Source organism: Plectropomus leopardus, chromosome 15 (genome assembly GCF_008729295.1).
Source record: "Plectropomus leopardus isolate mb chromosome 15, YSFRI_Pleo_2.0, whole genome shotgun sequence".
NCBI lineage: Eukaryota > Metazoa > Chordata > Actinopteri > Perciformes > Serranidae > Plectropomus > Plectropomus leopardus.
Window position 1 is genome coordinate 29,185,855 of NC_056477.1, and position 16,616 is coordinate 29,202,470.

A 16,616-nucleotide genomic window follows, 5' to 3' on the forward strand; every position below is an offset into this window, starting at 1 on the left:
GTCATCACACAGAGGAGCTGTACGTGACAACACAAATGTCCAAATCAGTTGGACGACATACTAAATTATTTTACCAGTTCCCAAGTACAGTTCTGTGTAACGCTCAACTGAGCCTATATGTCTATGTAGAATTCCCAGTGAGCGAATGGGCATGCTGATGATGATTCGTTCATTATACATGCGCAAAACCGGAAGAACAAAACATCCGAGGGTGAAGACGATGGGTCATTTATTCAAATACTCTAACAGGAATGTCTAACCAGAGAGACGACAAGATTCAAGAACTTCTTTCTGTAAGGGCGAAATTGTCAGACAAATTTAAGGAATGGCAACAGAAATTACGTCACTTGGTTGTTTGTACACGAATTGGATTTTTTATGACTAAATTATGAACCATCTACATAAACAAAACACTGCAATTTCTGCAGCATACTTTTCGCATCGCATCCTGCATCCTGCCCGCTCTGGGTGCCACCCTTCATCTAAATGAAATAGAGTATTTTCAGTAGGTGAGAACGTTTCAGACACGTCACGGACAATCTCGTGTTGTGCGCTACATGTTAAAGGTACATCTGGATATTGTCCAGAGTTTATATGAGAAAACTGAAGGTTTACTTGGGTTGTACAACCTAGGTTGCAACAGACTATAATTTTCTTTTGATTAGCATTTAAACCTGTACGACAAACAATCTTCCTCAGGTAGGCTTTGTTGCATCCCATGTTCAAATCCAGCTTGAAATTACCTACTTGTGGGTGGATAATGTACACTGCTATGACTCACTTCTTGTGTTCTCAATGCATTCTTAACTTCAGACATAAATGCGACATTTTTCAAAGCTGTACCAAAATCTTACACAATACATTCAGTTTGTTTCCACTTGCCACTGTTTAATGGCTGCACCATTTGATCAAAGGGAAAATACAAGATGTCGTGTGTATCGTTTAATACACATTTTCATGTTAAAGGAATATGTGTATGACATATATGGTAATTTTGGAAACCTTGGGGTCTTGACTTAATTGTACATGGAGTGTAAACAGATGCAGGCGATTAACCCACTGAAAGGTCCATAGAGTTGAAGAGGTTAAGGAGACACTTGATGATCAGTACAAAGAAGGATCAGTCCCACTGTCTTCAGACTGCAGCTTCACTGCTGGCTACTGTGTTGGATTAGACTGTAAACACATAAAACACTTTTGAACAAGTTACTACCAATGGTTTGTTAGTAAAGGCCTCAGTTTGCTTCAAATAAAGCTTGTCGAATCACCTAACAGCATCAGAAACCCCCTTTCCAACAGCATAGTCAGCTAGCCTGGTACGACCCCCCCGATGACGTGAGCTCAACATTCTGTTTCGCTCCCTGTATCAGTCTGGACTTGCTGACACCCAAAACACTTTCCAGAACTTAATATCCAATCGGGGCCAATCTGGACCAATCTGGGATCCACACCATAGTTGACAATCTAAGCAGCCAATCAGGGACTTTGTTGTAGTTGATGACGTAACATAAAGGCCACTGCTTGCAAAACAGTAGCCACATTTACACTGTCTGTTCAAGGTGGGAATATCACGCCATTATGCCGCCCCGCTGTTCTGTACATAACGTCCGATCGTGGAAAGGGGGGACAGAGTGGTTCTCGCCTCTCAGCTGCGACCGGAGGTAACAACATCCCTGAAACAAGGTCTGTATAAAATGTAAAGCCGGGAAGACTTGACCATGGGCGACAAGGGTGTAATGTTTTGATGACATGTTAATGCCTGCGACCCACCACAGGACATTTAAAAAGTAGCCGTTAGCATAGCTTCTGGTCACTTTTTGTGTCCGTGTATGTCCACGAACTGGGAAAACAATGAGATTTGAGAGCTCCTTACCCTCTGAGCAGAGATCGAGATCAGCTGACATATAACTGAGACAGTAAATGATTGTGATTGACGTGTTATGCCTTTGTTATTGTTTAGAAAGCGCAGCCAACGCATATGTTTTATGTCAAGCTAGAGGTGGATTCTCAAATATTTTTGTGTCATGCCTCCATTTATTGCAGGCTGCCGTGATGCATTGTATAATCACACAGAGGGGTAGACTGATGCCACCATCGGTTGGTTCTGTGTAAAAGTGCAGGGGCGATATAAAGGGGGGACTTTGTTGCGGCCGTATAGCTCCATCTCTGTGTAAAAGCAGCTGGTAATGGTGGCCTCCGAAGGAACAAGCGCTAACTTTAGCATTAGTAGAGGAAACACAGAAACAGTCAATAACTGCAATTAAACAACAACAAGAGTATGCATTCACATGTTTTGCTGTTCTTCCGACTGGATTTGGCAAAAGCTTTATTTGTCAACGGACTCTGTGTCAATGGTTTGTCAACTGGATGCTCCCTGAAACAAATCCAACATCCATCATTGATGTTTCGCTACCGAGATGGTATGCAGATGGGTGTTAAAAATTCTTCAGACATACAACAAGCTGGTATTCGGCTGTGCAGAGGCAGCTGGTTGCTGAATGAAAACAGGCTGAAATAGGCTGAAAACCTCATGAGCACTGTTATCAACAACATACACGCTGACACGTTCATTGTACTTTTAGATCTACTGTTAATATCTAACTTAACAATGTATGTGTTTGTGTTGTAGAGGCTAGGGCTAATTTCAGGAAAAGCAATAGCCACAGGATACTGGCTGAAGGAGTTCATCTGTCAAAGTGAGTAATCCCGTCCAGTGAAAGCATTTGGGGGCGGCAGCAAGTCCAGACTGATACAGACAGCATAACAGAATGCTGAGCTCATGAGTTGAGGGTGGTGTTACCAGGCTAACAATCAGCTGCATCCAATAATTTTTCAACTATCTGACATACAAACTAATTTATTTAAAACATACTGAGGCTAGAAGAGACACACACTCACCTTCACCCTGTGTGCCTGCCATTTTTGGACCTGCTGTGTTACCATGTGTACAGTGCTATCGTGAGCTCAGGTTAACATTAACCACTTTCCATAAGTGTCAATGTAGCCCTTGAAATTGCTTTATCTAGGTGGAGCTCTTAGATAAATTGGTCAATAATCTGTCTTCCTAGAGAGGTCATCACGTACACACACTCTCTTCATATTCTTTAACAGCAAGCAGAGCAGTACCCAACATCCCCTGGTCCATTTGTACAATGTCATCCCCCATGTTAGTTCAGGTTAGCTAGCTAACACTGATTGGACAACAGTTTTTTTGTCAAACATTTTGTTTGATAACCATAACGATGGAATTCGTCTTGTCCCCTCTGGCAACACTGAGCCATTGGTCCACAGATAGTGATGATCGCCAAGTTTTCAATTAGAGACAGAGTAAAAAAAAGTCTCCATCTGAGACAGCCAACTCCATCTTAGAAGGGCCACTGAACCATACAAGTGCTGGTTCTGGAAATTTACAGCAACTATGATTCCACAGAGCATCCTCTGGCCTGACCTGGGTCTGACAATATATGTTCTTCAAGTCCAAATTCACCAGTCCCTCCATCCTACGTGACATACTCCTCGTCATCGCTAGGTTCTGATTTGATGTGGTCTGGGTGAAGTAGAGGAAAGTGTGGCGCCGTACTCCTGGTACAGACATACCACTCCTTAATGTTAGATAACTGAGGTAAGGCTGGGTTGACTGAGCGCTGGCTCCTCCGCGGGGTCCTACCACTCTGCTGCTTCTGGGCCAGCTGATTCTTCAAGCCTGACAGAGAGAGATCCAGAGGCATTGCCATTGGAGACGAACTCCGCAGCAGCAGCTTATGGTCAACTTTGCTGGCTGAGCTGATATCCAATTCGTGATTGGACAGAAGAGGAAAATGAGTGTTTTTATTGGCAAGTGTCGGAGAGAGGCGGTTAATTTTAAGGTCGAGGGGCTCGAGGAGAGCCTGATGAGGTTGTTGGAGTTGATGAGCGATGGAGTCATACACGTCCTGGGGTTCAGAGGTAGGTGACGACTTGACGTGAACCTTCATGTGTTTGCGCAGGGAGCTGGGGTGGGTGTAGGACTTGGTGCAGCCCAGGGCCTTGCAGTCGTAGGGCTTTGAGGCCGTGTGGACCTGCGAGTGCTTCTTCCGGTCGCTGCTGTTGGCAAAGCGGCGTTCGCAAAACTCGCACTGGAATGGCTTCTCACCTGCAACACAAACATCACACTTAGCATTATCACACTATGGAATGGGCCCCAATTGTACAGTTGAAAGGACGCAAACTTTGTTCCCATACATACATCTGCTATTTGTTTAATGCCACTGGGTACAGCTTGCCTTGGTGTGTGTGTGTTGAGCCGAAAGAAACTTTTATTCATTTAATGTGGGGCTGTGTTCAGGTGACAGTGTTTGGGAGGGAGCAGACTAAAAGGAAATTTCATGGATTCTTGAAATTTTTTGTCTGTAAATGTATCGTACCCATGGAACTGTAATACTATTCAGATATCAGTTTTAGAGCAAAGGGGTTTACAGTGTTGATATTCCAAGTAAAGTCAGTCATCTGCTATTTGAATTTTATCCACTCATATTGTTAAATTGTGTTGTATATTCTTGACCTATACATGTCTAACTACATTGTGTGCCTTTTTATCTTAATGCCAAATGTCTTAACCACTGTACATACTGTATATATTTGTATTATTATTTTAGGATGCCTCTTAACATAGAGCAAAGGACTACCGATGGAAGTTACCTCCCCAGCTACCTTGGGTGTATTTAGATTTGTTTAAATGTTGATTAATGTACATTGCAACTTTTTAAATATAAAAAAATCCCAAATTACAAATGTGACATTGCTGTCTGATTGAACAATATGATGTACTGAATGGGACTGAAAGAAAATGCACTCCACTTTGAGAACCACACTGAGTGTTCATGAAGAGATTATATTGGAATATTCTTATGGATGAAGAACCGTTTCATGTTCCAACATAAACACAGTGGTATACCTTGCAAGAGGTGATAGCTAGACTTATTAATAATGTAAAAGTAGGGAGAAAATAAGAGCGGAGAAGGGGGTTTGCCACATTTTCAAGCAATTTGGAGATATGTAATAGTGGATGCCATGTACGTAAGTAGTACATAAAACAATTATTGCTAAATTATTTTTTGGAAATCTGTATTTCAGCTCTTAGATTTTTGGTTAATTCATTTCAGTTCAGTTTCCAATTCTGCCAGTTTACATTTCACACATTTCCAGGTTTTCCAGTATTGCTTTATCAATGTGTTTTAGCTGTCAACATTCACACGCATTTTCTAGAGGAAATGGGCGTGAAATTTCGAGTTATTTGCTATCTTATGCTATTGCTCAATTTGCTGTGAGCTGGAACAAGCTACAAACACGATACTTTACCCCCTCACTGGAAATGATCAGCAAATAATAGAAATATGACCCCAATTGGCCTGATGGTCACACTGTGATTAACAGACAAAAGCAGAAACTTTGAAAAGGCTGGCACACCCACACTGCGAGTCCAACTGAATTAAAATCTGACAACCATATCCAACTCAATTTACTTTATAAGAAAGCTTCTTGGACAATAAAGGCCGCTATGATGTGGCTTTTTTTTTTGTTTGTAATTTGCATAAGCTTTCTAAAAATGTCATCTACTTTTTGGATTATTGGCTGTATCAAATGTATACAACAGGTTAATTAATTTAATATAACTGGGAAAAATAACTTGAAAATCATGGATTGGTCAATTAAAAATACTGCATATAGCGGGGCTTGGACAGAAGGTCGACATAACTCATTGACCACTCGTCCAATCATAAATCTTGATATCCTTATTGATTGTTGGCTTTCCAAAGCGTTTTGAGCCTGACTCATTGGGAACACCAATGTCAATGATCTGTACCTCTGAACCTGGTGGATGGCATTTCACCCACTTTGGTGCTCATGCAACGTGTTGTCCAAAATCTGAAGTTTCATACTGATTGGTGAAATCTGGGCATGGTCTATCACATATTGGCTCATAACTCAAGTTTTCTTTGAGCAGTCCTGAATAAACTTACAGGAGACATCCAGCACTTTGTCCTGAACACACACTCCAAGCTTTGTTGACATCAAATAAAGGGGTGCAAATAACAGAACTTTGAGTGTGTTATTGATGCAAGTGTGTACTTCAGAAATTACAGTCAAGTGCACTAACTTCTCCAGAGAGGACTGTTGGTTTTTTCCATCATTGAGTGTAGCTAACAAAAGCTTTTATTTTTAGGTTTATATTATATGCATTGTTCAAAAAAAAACACTTGCTGTCCATTGGTCACAACAATTTGTTTTTGGATGAATTATGGTGAACATATTTTGAATATTTTAAGAATACACAATTAGTTTTCTAAAGCTTCTTCTTACAAATGACATTAAGATCTGACAATTACAGAACACACAAAAGTTGCCTAATTACAGTACATATTTACAATACAGGTAAAAGAAATACTGAAATATAACCAATATGTGATTGATCCTTCTCTTTCTTGGTGCTCACTAGAGAGACTTTTTTCAGCTTTGTGAAACCTCCTCACTGCTGCTTACAGTTTTAATTTTAGGACATTAGAACTACTTGCTTCTTCTCTGGTGACCATAACAGGTTTAAACCCAGAATCGCAGCTTGCGACTGTATTCATCATGACGATTATATTATATTGTCTTTGTTGTTAATTGTTTACAGAGGAATATATATGACATCATTAGTATAATTGCGTTTTAAAACTCAACGGCAAGTCACTGAAAAACAAAAAAAGAGTGAAATGGAATTCATTTTAGAAATTGGGGGTGCTATTCTGAAGCTATAACAAAAAAGGGAGTGTATCTAAAAAGAAAAAAAGCTATAAAAGGAGATATAGTTATATAATATAAACAATACTAAGGGCAACAAAGGAGAGCTGCATACAAGACAGCATATAAAAAGGTTTTCAAAAATGATTTCTTTTTAGAATATCACTGCTATGATGTAACATGGGGTGGAATATGGCAATGTGTGACGGCCTCAGTTAAAGCTGGGGTAGACAGTTTTCTGAAAAAAAGAGAAAAAAAACAGCAGAATTTGAAAATGCTTTACATAAATAAAAACCCTGCTGCTGCAGCTGAACGCGAGGGCTCGCAGCTCTGCAGCATCGAATTCTTGATTGGTGCGCCACTTTCACTCGATTTTAAAACAGACCAACATGGTGACTTGTTTTGAAACTAAACAAAAACAGTTCACCAGAATGCATTTCAGGCAAGAAATAAGCAATTTAATAAATCTATCTTCAATTTAGATTGACAATGGTTAGTGTAATAGTTTTCTGCGAGTTGCCAGAGGCGATGAGTCGCACTGCACGCCCGTGATTTGCATTCAACTTCATGCACGTGAGAAGCAGACTCCCCGTCTCTTGTAACACTATGCAGCGTTATCAGAACATATTAAACGGGAAGTGTAGAAACGACAGATCACGTACCATGAAGCGACCGTCTTTTTATCTATTTTATCTGCAAAGGATTGTGATATTATTAGAGCAGCGTGAGAGTGTGGCTGAGCACCTGAGAGTGACAGTGGACGGCTGCGCTCAGAGCAGAGAGGTGTTGCGATCAGAGCACAAAGGTTAGCAGTAAAGCTGTCCTGTGGCAGTAAATACAGTGTAAGTAACAATTTACCCATACATTTGCCCAAACAGCTTTTTCATACCCGAGAAGTATCTGTATCTGGCTTCCCAAAAAGCAAAAAATGAAGGGGAGAGGGATTACAAACAGGAGCAGAGTATGCTGCTCTCTGGCTCTCTCTTAACCCTTTGAAACCTGGATCAACATCAGTTTTCTTGTGCTGTCTTCAAATGCTTCTCACAGGCTATTTGACCCTTTGAAACCTGAGCAAATTTTCTTTTTAATAACATGGGAAAGAAAAGGCAATGACCAACTTCATGAGTAACATCCTACAAATTGTAAGAAAATGTAAAAATGTAAAATGTAACATAAAAATACTGTACTGTAAGAATGTCACAAGACAGTTACACCCCACAAGGATTAGGATCATGAGAAAATCTTCTAAAAAAAATAGGGAAATTTATTTATAATTAGAAACTTTATTTATAATTTTATCATTAAAATCATGTTACTAAAAAAAAAACAAACTTATAAAATAAATGCATGTTTACAGGCCACTTTCTGTTAATTTTTCTTCTTTACTGTTTTTTTTTTATTGTCATATTTTCAGGAAATGTTCTCGTAACTTTCCAAATGTATTGCTAACTTTTGGGCCATGGTTTGTTATGTTGTTTGTTTTCTTTTTCCAATGTTTCTGAAATTAACCAATTTGCTCAGGTTTTAAAGGGTTAAATACATTTACAAGAGACCTGCAAACCCCCATCACTGTTCATCTTCAGCCACTCGCTGAGTGTCTGCTCCTGTAAAGCTGACAAACTGCGATTCGAGGCTCTGGCTAAGTATGTAAAACATGAGCTTGAATTCACCGCAGCACTTAGCCTTTAGCTAAGGTTAGCAGAGGGCTAAACCATTAGCACTTTCTCTCCATCTGTGAGATGCTTTGTTGGTACTGACACCTGGTTTATTGCGTTTTCCTCATATGCTGCATTCATGTGACGTCAGAAAGTCGTAGTTTCCGAGTTGGGAAGTCTTTCCTCTGACTTTGTTGTGTTTATGAGCTCTGAGGCCATAAAGTGGGAACAAAGAGGATGGTTTTCAATTTAATGCTAAGAGCATTTAATCAAGAGGTTGATAGCTGTTTCCTGTTTACATATATTGTTAATATATTATTCTGTTTTTTATATCTTGTACTTTTATATTTAATCTAGGTCACTCTACATAGACAGCAGGTAACATTAATACCATATTACACTTTACATGTGACCAAAGATTGATATTTACTACGTGAATTAATAGAAAAATGGTGTTATAGAGTAGCATTGTTATTAATGTTAGTATACTGGCCCGGCACGCTTTAGAGTTAAAAGTTTGTTTGCCTGCTACAGCTGATAGATGAGTGCTCCTCAGGAATATCATATGTATTGGATTTACCAGTTCTGAGCACATGAACGGCCCTTCAAAGTCGTAATCACGAGTGTGAAATTGGGAAATTTCGATGATACTCAACTTGCAGAGTTGTGTCGTTTGTGCAACGTTTCAGAAATGTTTTTGCCTGTTTTGTTGTTGTTTTGTTTTCAGAATTATTTTCAGATCATTTTCTTCTACTTCATTTGGTAGTACTAATTTCTTGCCACTTTTTTTGTGTCATTTCTTTTTTGTTGCTCTTTGCCTTTTCCTCGTGTTCAAATCAAAGAAATCAAGCCAATCTGCATACATTACAGAGAACATTTACGGGGCAAAATCTGAGCTCTCTGGTCTTTATCATTTTTTTTCTTATTGTTTTAATTAAAGCCCAACCAATTTATAAGTCAACCGATTTTATGGGCCAATATGAGCCTCTCACAGACATATAAGAGCATATCAGCTTCGGCGTAGATTTTTTCCGATATGAGCCAATAAGAAAACTATTTTTACAGACCACGTGATGCAGAAAATGATGCTTAGGTGGTTTAGAAATGTTCAGCAACTGAATGATACTGAACAGTACTGATGTTTAATTACCTATTTATTTTATTGTATTTATTCTTTATTCAAATGGTCAGCAAATAGCATACAGTACTGATGTGTATTTTATTTTTATATTCTTTATTTGAATGCTCATTGAAGACTGATGCTGAACACACACAGTACTAAAGTTTATTTTATTTTTATTTATTCTTTATTTTTGTGGGTAATGTTCAATTAGTAAATTGTTAAATAAAAGTTGTTTGTTTAAGAAAGCAGCCTTCTGAGTATTTTTGCATAGTCATATTGGTGCAAAATCGGTGCACAATCCACATAGAAATTATCTATTTTCATTCCAGCTCAAAAATTCACTATATCAGTCACCATATAAGTAATTGTGAATTTTTCCACTATAAAATCCGTATCTGTCTCAAAAATCCCATATTGGTCAGGCTCTAGTTTTAATTATACTTAACTTGTTTAATTTATTTTTCCTTCTTTCTCTCTAGGTGTTCATTGGTTGCTTCACTTTAACTTTAACTGGAGTATTTCTACATATTTCAATGTAAAGATAATTTCTCATTTATAATCTCAAATCACATTTATGTGAGTGTGTGGTTATCTCTGGGTACAATCGTAAAGTGTATAAACACTGTAGGATTCTTGCACTCTGGATCTACATTGGATTAATTCTAATGGTCACTGTATGATGTTGGTATAATAGGGATTGTTTGTCTGTTTTTAAAATAATACAGTAATTATAAAAAAAAAAGTTTCATAAAATATTAAGCTTTTTGTGCATACATCTCATATGTTTACCTTAACATACACTCCACTGGCAGTTTCTTAGTTCCATTTAATGTAATGCTTTGCAGTCTAACTGAACAGCTCTTCAGTAATCCTCCCTGCATGAAGGTTCTACTGTTAAGCTTTTGTCTTTTGTTTTCATTGAGGACCTGAATCAACTTTATGGTCATTTTGGGAGGCTGCAGTTTGATGGTGCTGTTGAAAGGTACATTATCCTGTTTAAAAGTATTTCTAATAGTCTTTTTTAAAATTATTATTACCTATATAAATGAGTCTAAACAGTACCACTCTCTAACATGACAGCCTTTACAATGGGCTCAAATTGTAACTGTACCACAATTTCATATTGTTTTATAGATTTGCTTTAACATATTAAAAAAGAACAACTTCTGGGTTGACAAGTTGTGGAAAATCCTCACGGCTGATTTTTAAACCCCTCCATCACTGCACTTGCTTTGTCATTTTAGACAGAGTTTTAATTCATCAGGTTTCTCACTTTCTAATAAGCCAGCAGCTACAGTCAGTTTTTGTTAATTAGGTCAGTTGGGTTCTTTAAATAATTCATTAAGTCTCAGTTAGGTTGCTAATTCACAGTTTTTGTGTGGTTAACCTGAGCAGGGTGCCCACAAATTTTCATTGACAAAATTTTAGAACTTTTCCATGACTTTTCAAGAACCCATAATACAAAAAGATGTTGCTCTTTTAGCCCAGGATTTTTCAGACATATCAGAATCAATCTATAATCGCTGGCATGTAAGGATGGAGAGACAGAATGCCAGGACAAAATGAAGAAACGTACGTTAACAAAACACATATCAACGTATATCAGTGCTACGTTAGGTCGATGGCTTCAGATAATAAACTTGCTATTTTTGAAGGTTATTAATGGAAGAAAAATTCCAAATTCCATAATTTTTCAAAAACTTTCATTGAATTTCACTAAATAATATTAATTAAATAGTCTATAAAAAATATAGGCTAAGCCTGCAACATAGACCTGAAGTCTTAATATCATAATTGTAAAGATCATTCCCATCTGTTATGATAACAGTTTACTCAGTTACTTTCATGGCTATTATTATTATCACTGTTATTGTTATTATTGTTATTAACATCATCATTTTCCATATCTTTCAACGATTATTACAAATTCCATGACTTTTCTTTTTTTTTTTTTTTTTTTAAAGAAAGAGACAAAAATAAAATTTCCATACAAATAAAATAAAGTCTATAAAAATTATAGGCTAAGCCTGCAATATAGACCTGAAGTCTTATTATCATAGTTTTAAAGATCATTCCCATCTGCTATGATAGCAGTTTACTCAGTAGGCCAGGTCACCCTTGTAAAAGAGATTCTGATCTCAATGGGTTTTTATCTGGTTAAATAAAGGTTATATATACTAATTTCATGGCAACTAATTTCACAACTTTTTTTTTTCAAAAAAAGAAATAAAAAGACACTTGCGGTAGAAATATGAAAATATAGACTATAAAAAATATAGACTAGTCCTACAATATAGACCTGAAGGCTTATTTTCATAGTTTTGATAATCAGTCCTATCTGCTATGATAACAATTTACAATTTCATGGCTATTATTATGATTACTGTTATTGTTATTAATGTTATTAACATTATAATTTTTCCAAATCTTTCAATGATTTTTTTAAAAGAGAGATAATAATAAAATTACGGTACAAATAAAATAAAGCCTATAAAAAATATAGGCTAGGCCTACAAAATATACCTGAAATCTTTATTTTCATAGTTCTGACAATCATTCCCATCTAGCAGTTTACTCTCCAGCTATTATTATTATTGTTGTTGTTATATTCATAACTTAAAAAAAGAAAGAATAAGAAAATTTACAGAAAAAATATTTTTTAAAAATGCCTATAAAAATAAAGGCTAGGCCTAAAATAGACCTAAAGTCTTAGTTTCATAGTTCTGACAATCATTTGTCATCTGTTATGATAACAGTTTACTCACCAACTTCATGGCTATTACTACCATTAGTACTATTATTATTATTATTACTATCATTATTATTATTAATATTATTATTATTTCCAAATCTTTCAATGATTTTTCTTTTTTTTCAAGAAGAGAGAAAAAGAAAATTACAGTACAAGAAAAAAAAGCCGATAAAAATATAGGCTAGGCCTACAATATAGACCCGAAGTCTTTATTTTCATAGTTTTGACAATCATCTACTATGATAGTGGTTTACTCGCCAGCTAGTTCTATTATTATTGTTATTATATTCATAACTTTAAAAAAAGAAAATATAACAAAAATTAAAGATTTTTTTTATAGCCTATAAAAATACAGGCTAGGCCTACAATATAGACCTGAAGTCTTATTTTCATAGTTCTGACAATCACTCCTATCTGCTATGATAACAGTTTACTCACTAATTTCATGGCTATTATCATTATTATTATTATTATTATTTTCCAAATCTTTTGATGATTTTTAAAAATTCCATGATATTTCTTTTTGTAAGAAAGAGAGAAAAAGAAATCTACAGTACAAATTTAAGAAAGAAAGCCTCTGAAAATGTAGGCTAGGCCTACAATACAGACCTGAAGTCTTATTTTCATAGTTTTGACAATCATTCCCATCTGCTTTGATAGCAGTTTACTCTCCGGCTATTATTATTATTATTATTATTATTATTATTATTTTCATTACTTAAAAAATTAAGCTGCAGAAAAAATATTTTTTAAAATAGCCTATAAAAATATGGGCTAGGCCTACAATATAGACCTGAAATCTCTATTTTCAAAGTTCTGACAACCATTCCTATCTACTATGATAGCAGTTTAATCCACCAATGTCAAGGCTGCTATAAATATTATAGTTATTAATATCTATAATAGTAATAATAATAATACTTTCCAACACTTTTGATGATTTTTCACTAATACCATGACTTTTTCAGGTTTTACATGACTGAGGGAACCCTGCTTTAGAGTTTTGGATACTCAGCATATCATCACTATAAATACATTGTTGAGGTCTATTCTGGGAGCGATGTTGCAGATCACCAGCACTCTCTTTCCTCACACCATCTTCTAAAACTATGAACTTACACAACCTGGCAACCCAAGAGTGTTAAAACTGGACTACAATTGATATATAGATCATTAGTAAATTATTAATTAACCATTAAAAAATCCATTACAGCTTATGAACCTTTGATAAAGGGTGCCTAAGTAGACAGCAGCTCTGTCTCGTGGACATAAATGTGGTGTCACTTTTAAACAACTTGCATCTGAGTTTACTTTGGAGTGCACGCGTTGCCATAAAACAGGCAGATGGGATTGCCTCACTGTGTTTTTATGCAGTCTGGGTATTTAAATATCTACAGCCACGTGCATGTCTCAACACACTCGTGTCTGTTCTGCACATCGAATCGATCTGACTGTGCACTCGTCCTTTCCCCCCTCTCTCTCCCCATCCAGCTGCTTTGTCCTGCTTCCTGTCACCTTGCATGACTCCTGAGCTGCAGCTTGGACCCGTGATTCCTCCTCTAGGAGACAAGGGAGCAGCGAAGGCCGGATGTGAGCATGGTACTGAACTGAGCCTACGTAAACATGGAGGGGATTCCTAGCAGACTGGGAACAATCTCTATTAACCTCTTTATTCCCCTCTCAGTGAGGATCCTGCTGCCCTGTCACCAACGTACACCCCATAATGAGTGGATCACAGCTGTGTGTGAATTCACACAATCATGAAACCCTACCAGTGTGCGTGCGTGTGTGGATCTTGAGGTTCTCGGAGCGTGCGAACATCTTGCCGCAGTTGGGAAATGCGCAGGAAAAAGGCTTCTCCCCGGTGTGCACGCGAATGTGGTTGATGAGTTTGTATTTGGCTTTGAACGCCTTCCCGCCGCGCATACACTCGTCCCACATGCAGACATGACTGAGGGTCTCGAGCCCCGCTGCTACATGCTCGGTGGTGACGTGGTCCACCAGCTCGTGCATGGAGCTGAAAGTTTGGTCGCAGACGGATGTCGCCGTCCGCCCAAGCCTCTGTCTCGAAGAAGTTCGGTCAATCCATTTACACACCAGCTCGGTTTTGACGACGGGGCCTTTGGAGAAATCCAGCAGGCCGTCCATCCCACCGCCGGCACCGCTGTCGGCACAAGCGGAGACACCGGTGGCTCTCGGCGGCGGTGGGGAGACGATGCTCGAAGCCCCGGAGTTGTTGTTCCCCAGCGGAGAGACGAGGCCATTGTGCCTGGCCACTCCAGCCGTCCGCTTCATGCTCGGCGCGGCGGGCTGCCCCGCTCCTCTCTCCAACTACGGTCCTCTCCGCCGCGGAAAACGAGTTCAATCCAACTGGCAAAGCGTTCTCCGCCGTCCCGCTTCCTTCCTGTGTGTTTTGGTGAAAGGGAGCGCGCATGCGGCAGTGTCTTTACCCCCCGCTGCTCGGTGTTAGATCCCGAGAGTCACAGCCTCCATGCTTTTATTTACTGTGTGAATGGAGGTGAACGGAGTCGAAGAAATACAGCAGGCCGCGATCCAACACTGCAGCGGGGCGTCCTTGTCTCCTTTCCTCACTCGCTTCTTTCTTCATTGCCTTTCTCATTTTTTAACCAACAGACTCACAAAGTTATGGCACACAAAACCTGAGTAAAAAAATGCCCCTTCGGTGATACCCCTTTTATCAATTTTTGGTTCCAAAAGCGCTCTGAAAAAGGTACAATCAACAATCAATCAATACATGTTTTAGTACTGTTTTAGCAAGCTTTCTTTTAGTTCAAATAATGTTCCGCTTAAAGTCTGGCTAACATTTCTATAACCATCAAAAATGTTAAAAATGTTGGGTTTTTTTTGTTTGGTTGGTTTTTTAAACACAGGCTATCACATTACATTACAATTTCACAAAAAATGGTCTGTAATCTCAGGTTTCAATAACATGTTTTTGAATGATACTTTGAAAATGTTCTGAGAATGGTACAATGCAACCAATACATGTTTTAGCAAACTTTCTTTTAGTTCCAAGAATATTCCTCTAAAAATCTTGCTAACATTCTCTGTGAATGTGTTTAAAATGATATATTTTTTTAAAATAGGCTATCACATTACATTTTCAGTGGCAAGTTTTCATTTAGTTCCCAGAATGCTCTTCTGAAAGTAGGTGTAACATTCTCTATAACCATCAAGCACGTTAAAAATGTTTTTTTTTTTTTTTTTTTTTGTTAACATAGGCTATCACATTACATTACATTTTCTTTTAAAAATGGTCTCTAATCTCAGGTTCAATAACATGTTTTGAATGTTGCTTTGAAAACATTCTTCCTTTGTTCTCATGTAACATTGTGGGAATGTTTTATGAAAAGAACATTCTATGATCTGTTACCTCTCAACATCACCAAAACATCCTCAGAATGTTGCAGTAATAACATTACATCTCAGTCAGCATTAAGCCTTACAGGGACATTAACTGAAATTATAAACATCTTTTAAACATTCTCTGAACATTCGATTAAAATGTTTTCTTGCAACTTGTAGATAACATAAGCCAATGTTATAGGAACATTCCCTGCTAGCTGGGATACCCCAGCTGGCAATTTTTGGTTCTAAAACGTTCAGAGATTGGTTTAATATAACCAATGCAATACTTAAATGATTTTAGTGGCAAGTTTTTATTTATTTCCCAGAGTGTTCTTGTTAAAGTTAGTGAAACATTCTAAATAACCATCAAAAATGTTTCTAAAATGTTTTTTTTTATTATTTGTTGTTGACATATCACATTACATTTTCATTGAAATGGTCTGTAATCTCAGGCTTTTTGGTTTGAAAACACTCTTCCTTTGTTCTCATGTAACATTGTGGGAACGTTTTATAAAATAACATTCTATGATTTAACTAATTTTAACCAATATTGTGATAACGTTCCCTGCTAACTGGGACACTTTGTCACATTATGGAGAACATCAGATTATCAACATAAAATCAACATCATGAAAAAAAAAATATAGGCTGTATTTTTGGAGCCATATTTGTAATTACACGTTTCTTTTTTCAATATTATTCCATGTTTGGTGAGAAAATTCCACAGAATCCAGTTTGTTGCCAGTTTGTATTTTAAATGTAATTCTTTTTGTCTCAGCGTCACTACTTTTACCATAATAGGCCAACTCAACCATTTGGTAAAACATGGTTTTTGACAGTAAAAAAAAAAAAATCATACTTTTGATTTTTTCACCATATATAAAATAGCTAAAATTAAATGTATCGTTTAACAACAATGAATGATCAAAAGTTCATTTATATCTTAGCAAATAGT

The 16,616-nt window shown here is 37.3% G+C and overlaps 1 protein-coding gene across 1 annotated transcript; it reads right to left on the minus strand.

Moving 5' to 3' along the window:
* Positions 1-224: 224 nt before the first annotated feature.
* On the minus strand, positions 225-14,764 carry zic2b (zic family member 2 (odd-paired homolog, Drosophila) b). Its single transcript, XM_042502809.1, has 2 exons — positions 14,065-14,764; positions 225-4,132 (listed from the first exon to the last, which is right to left on the minus strand). Exons 1-2 carry the CDS (start codon positions 14,585-14,587, stop codon positions 3,501-3,503), a joined length of 1,155 nt encoding a protein of 384 aa, XP_042358743.1. The 5' UTR covers positions 14,588-14,764; the 3' UTR covers positions 225-3,500.
* Between the last annotated feature and the right edge of the window lie 1,852 nt (positions 14,765-16,616).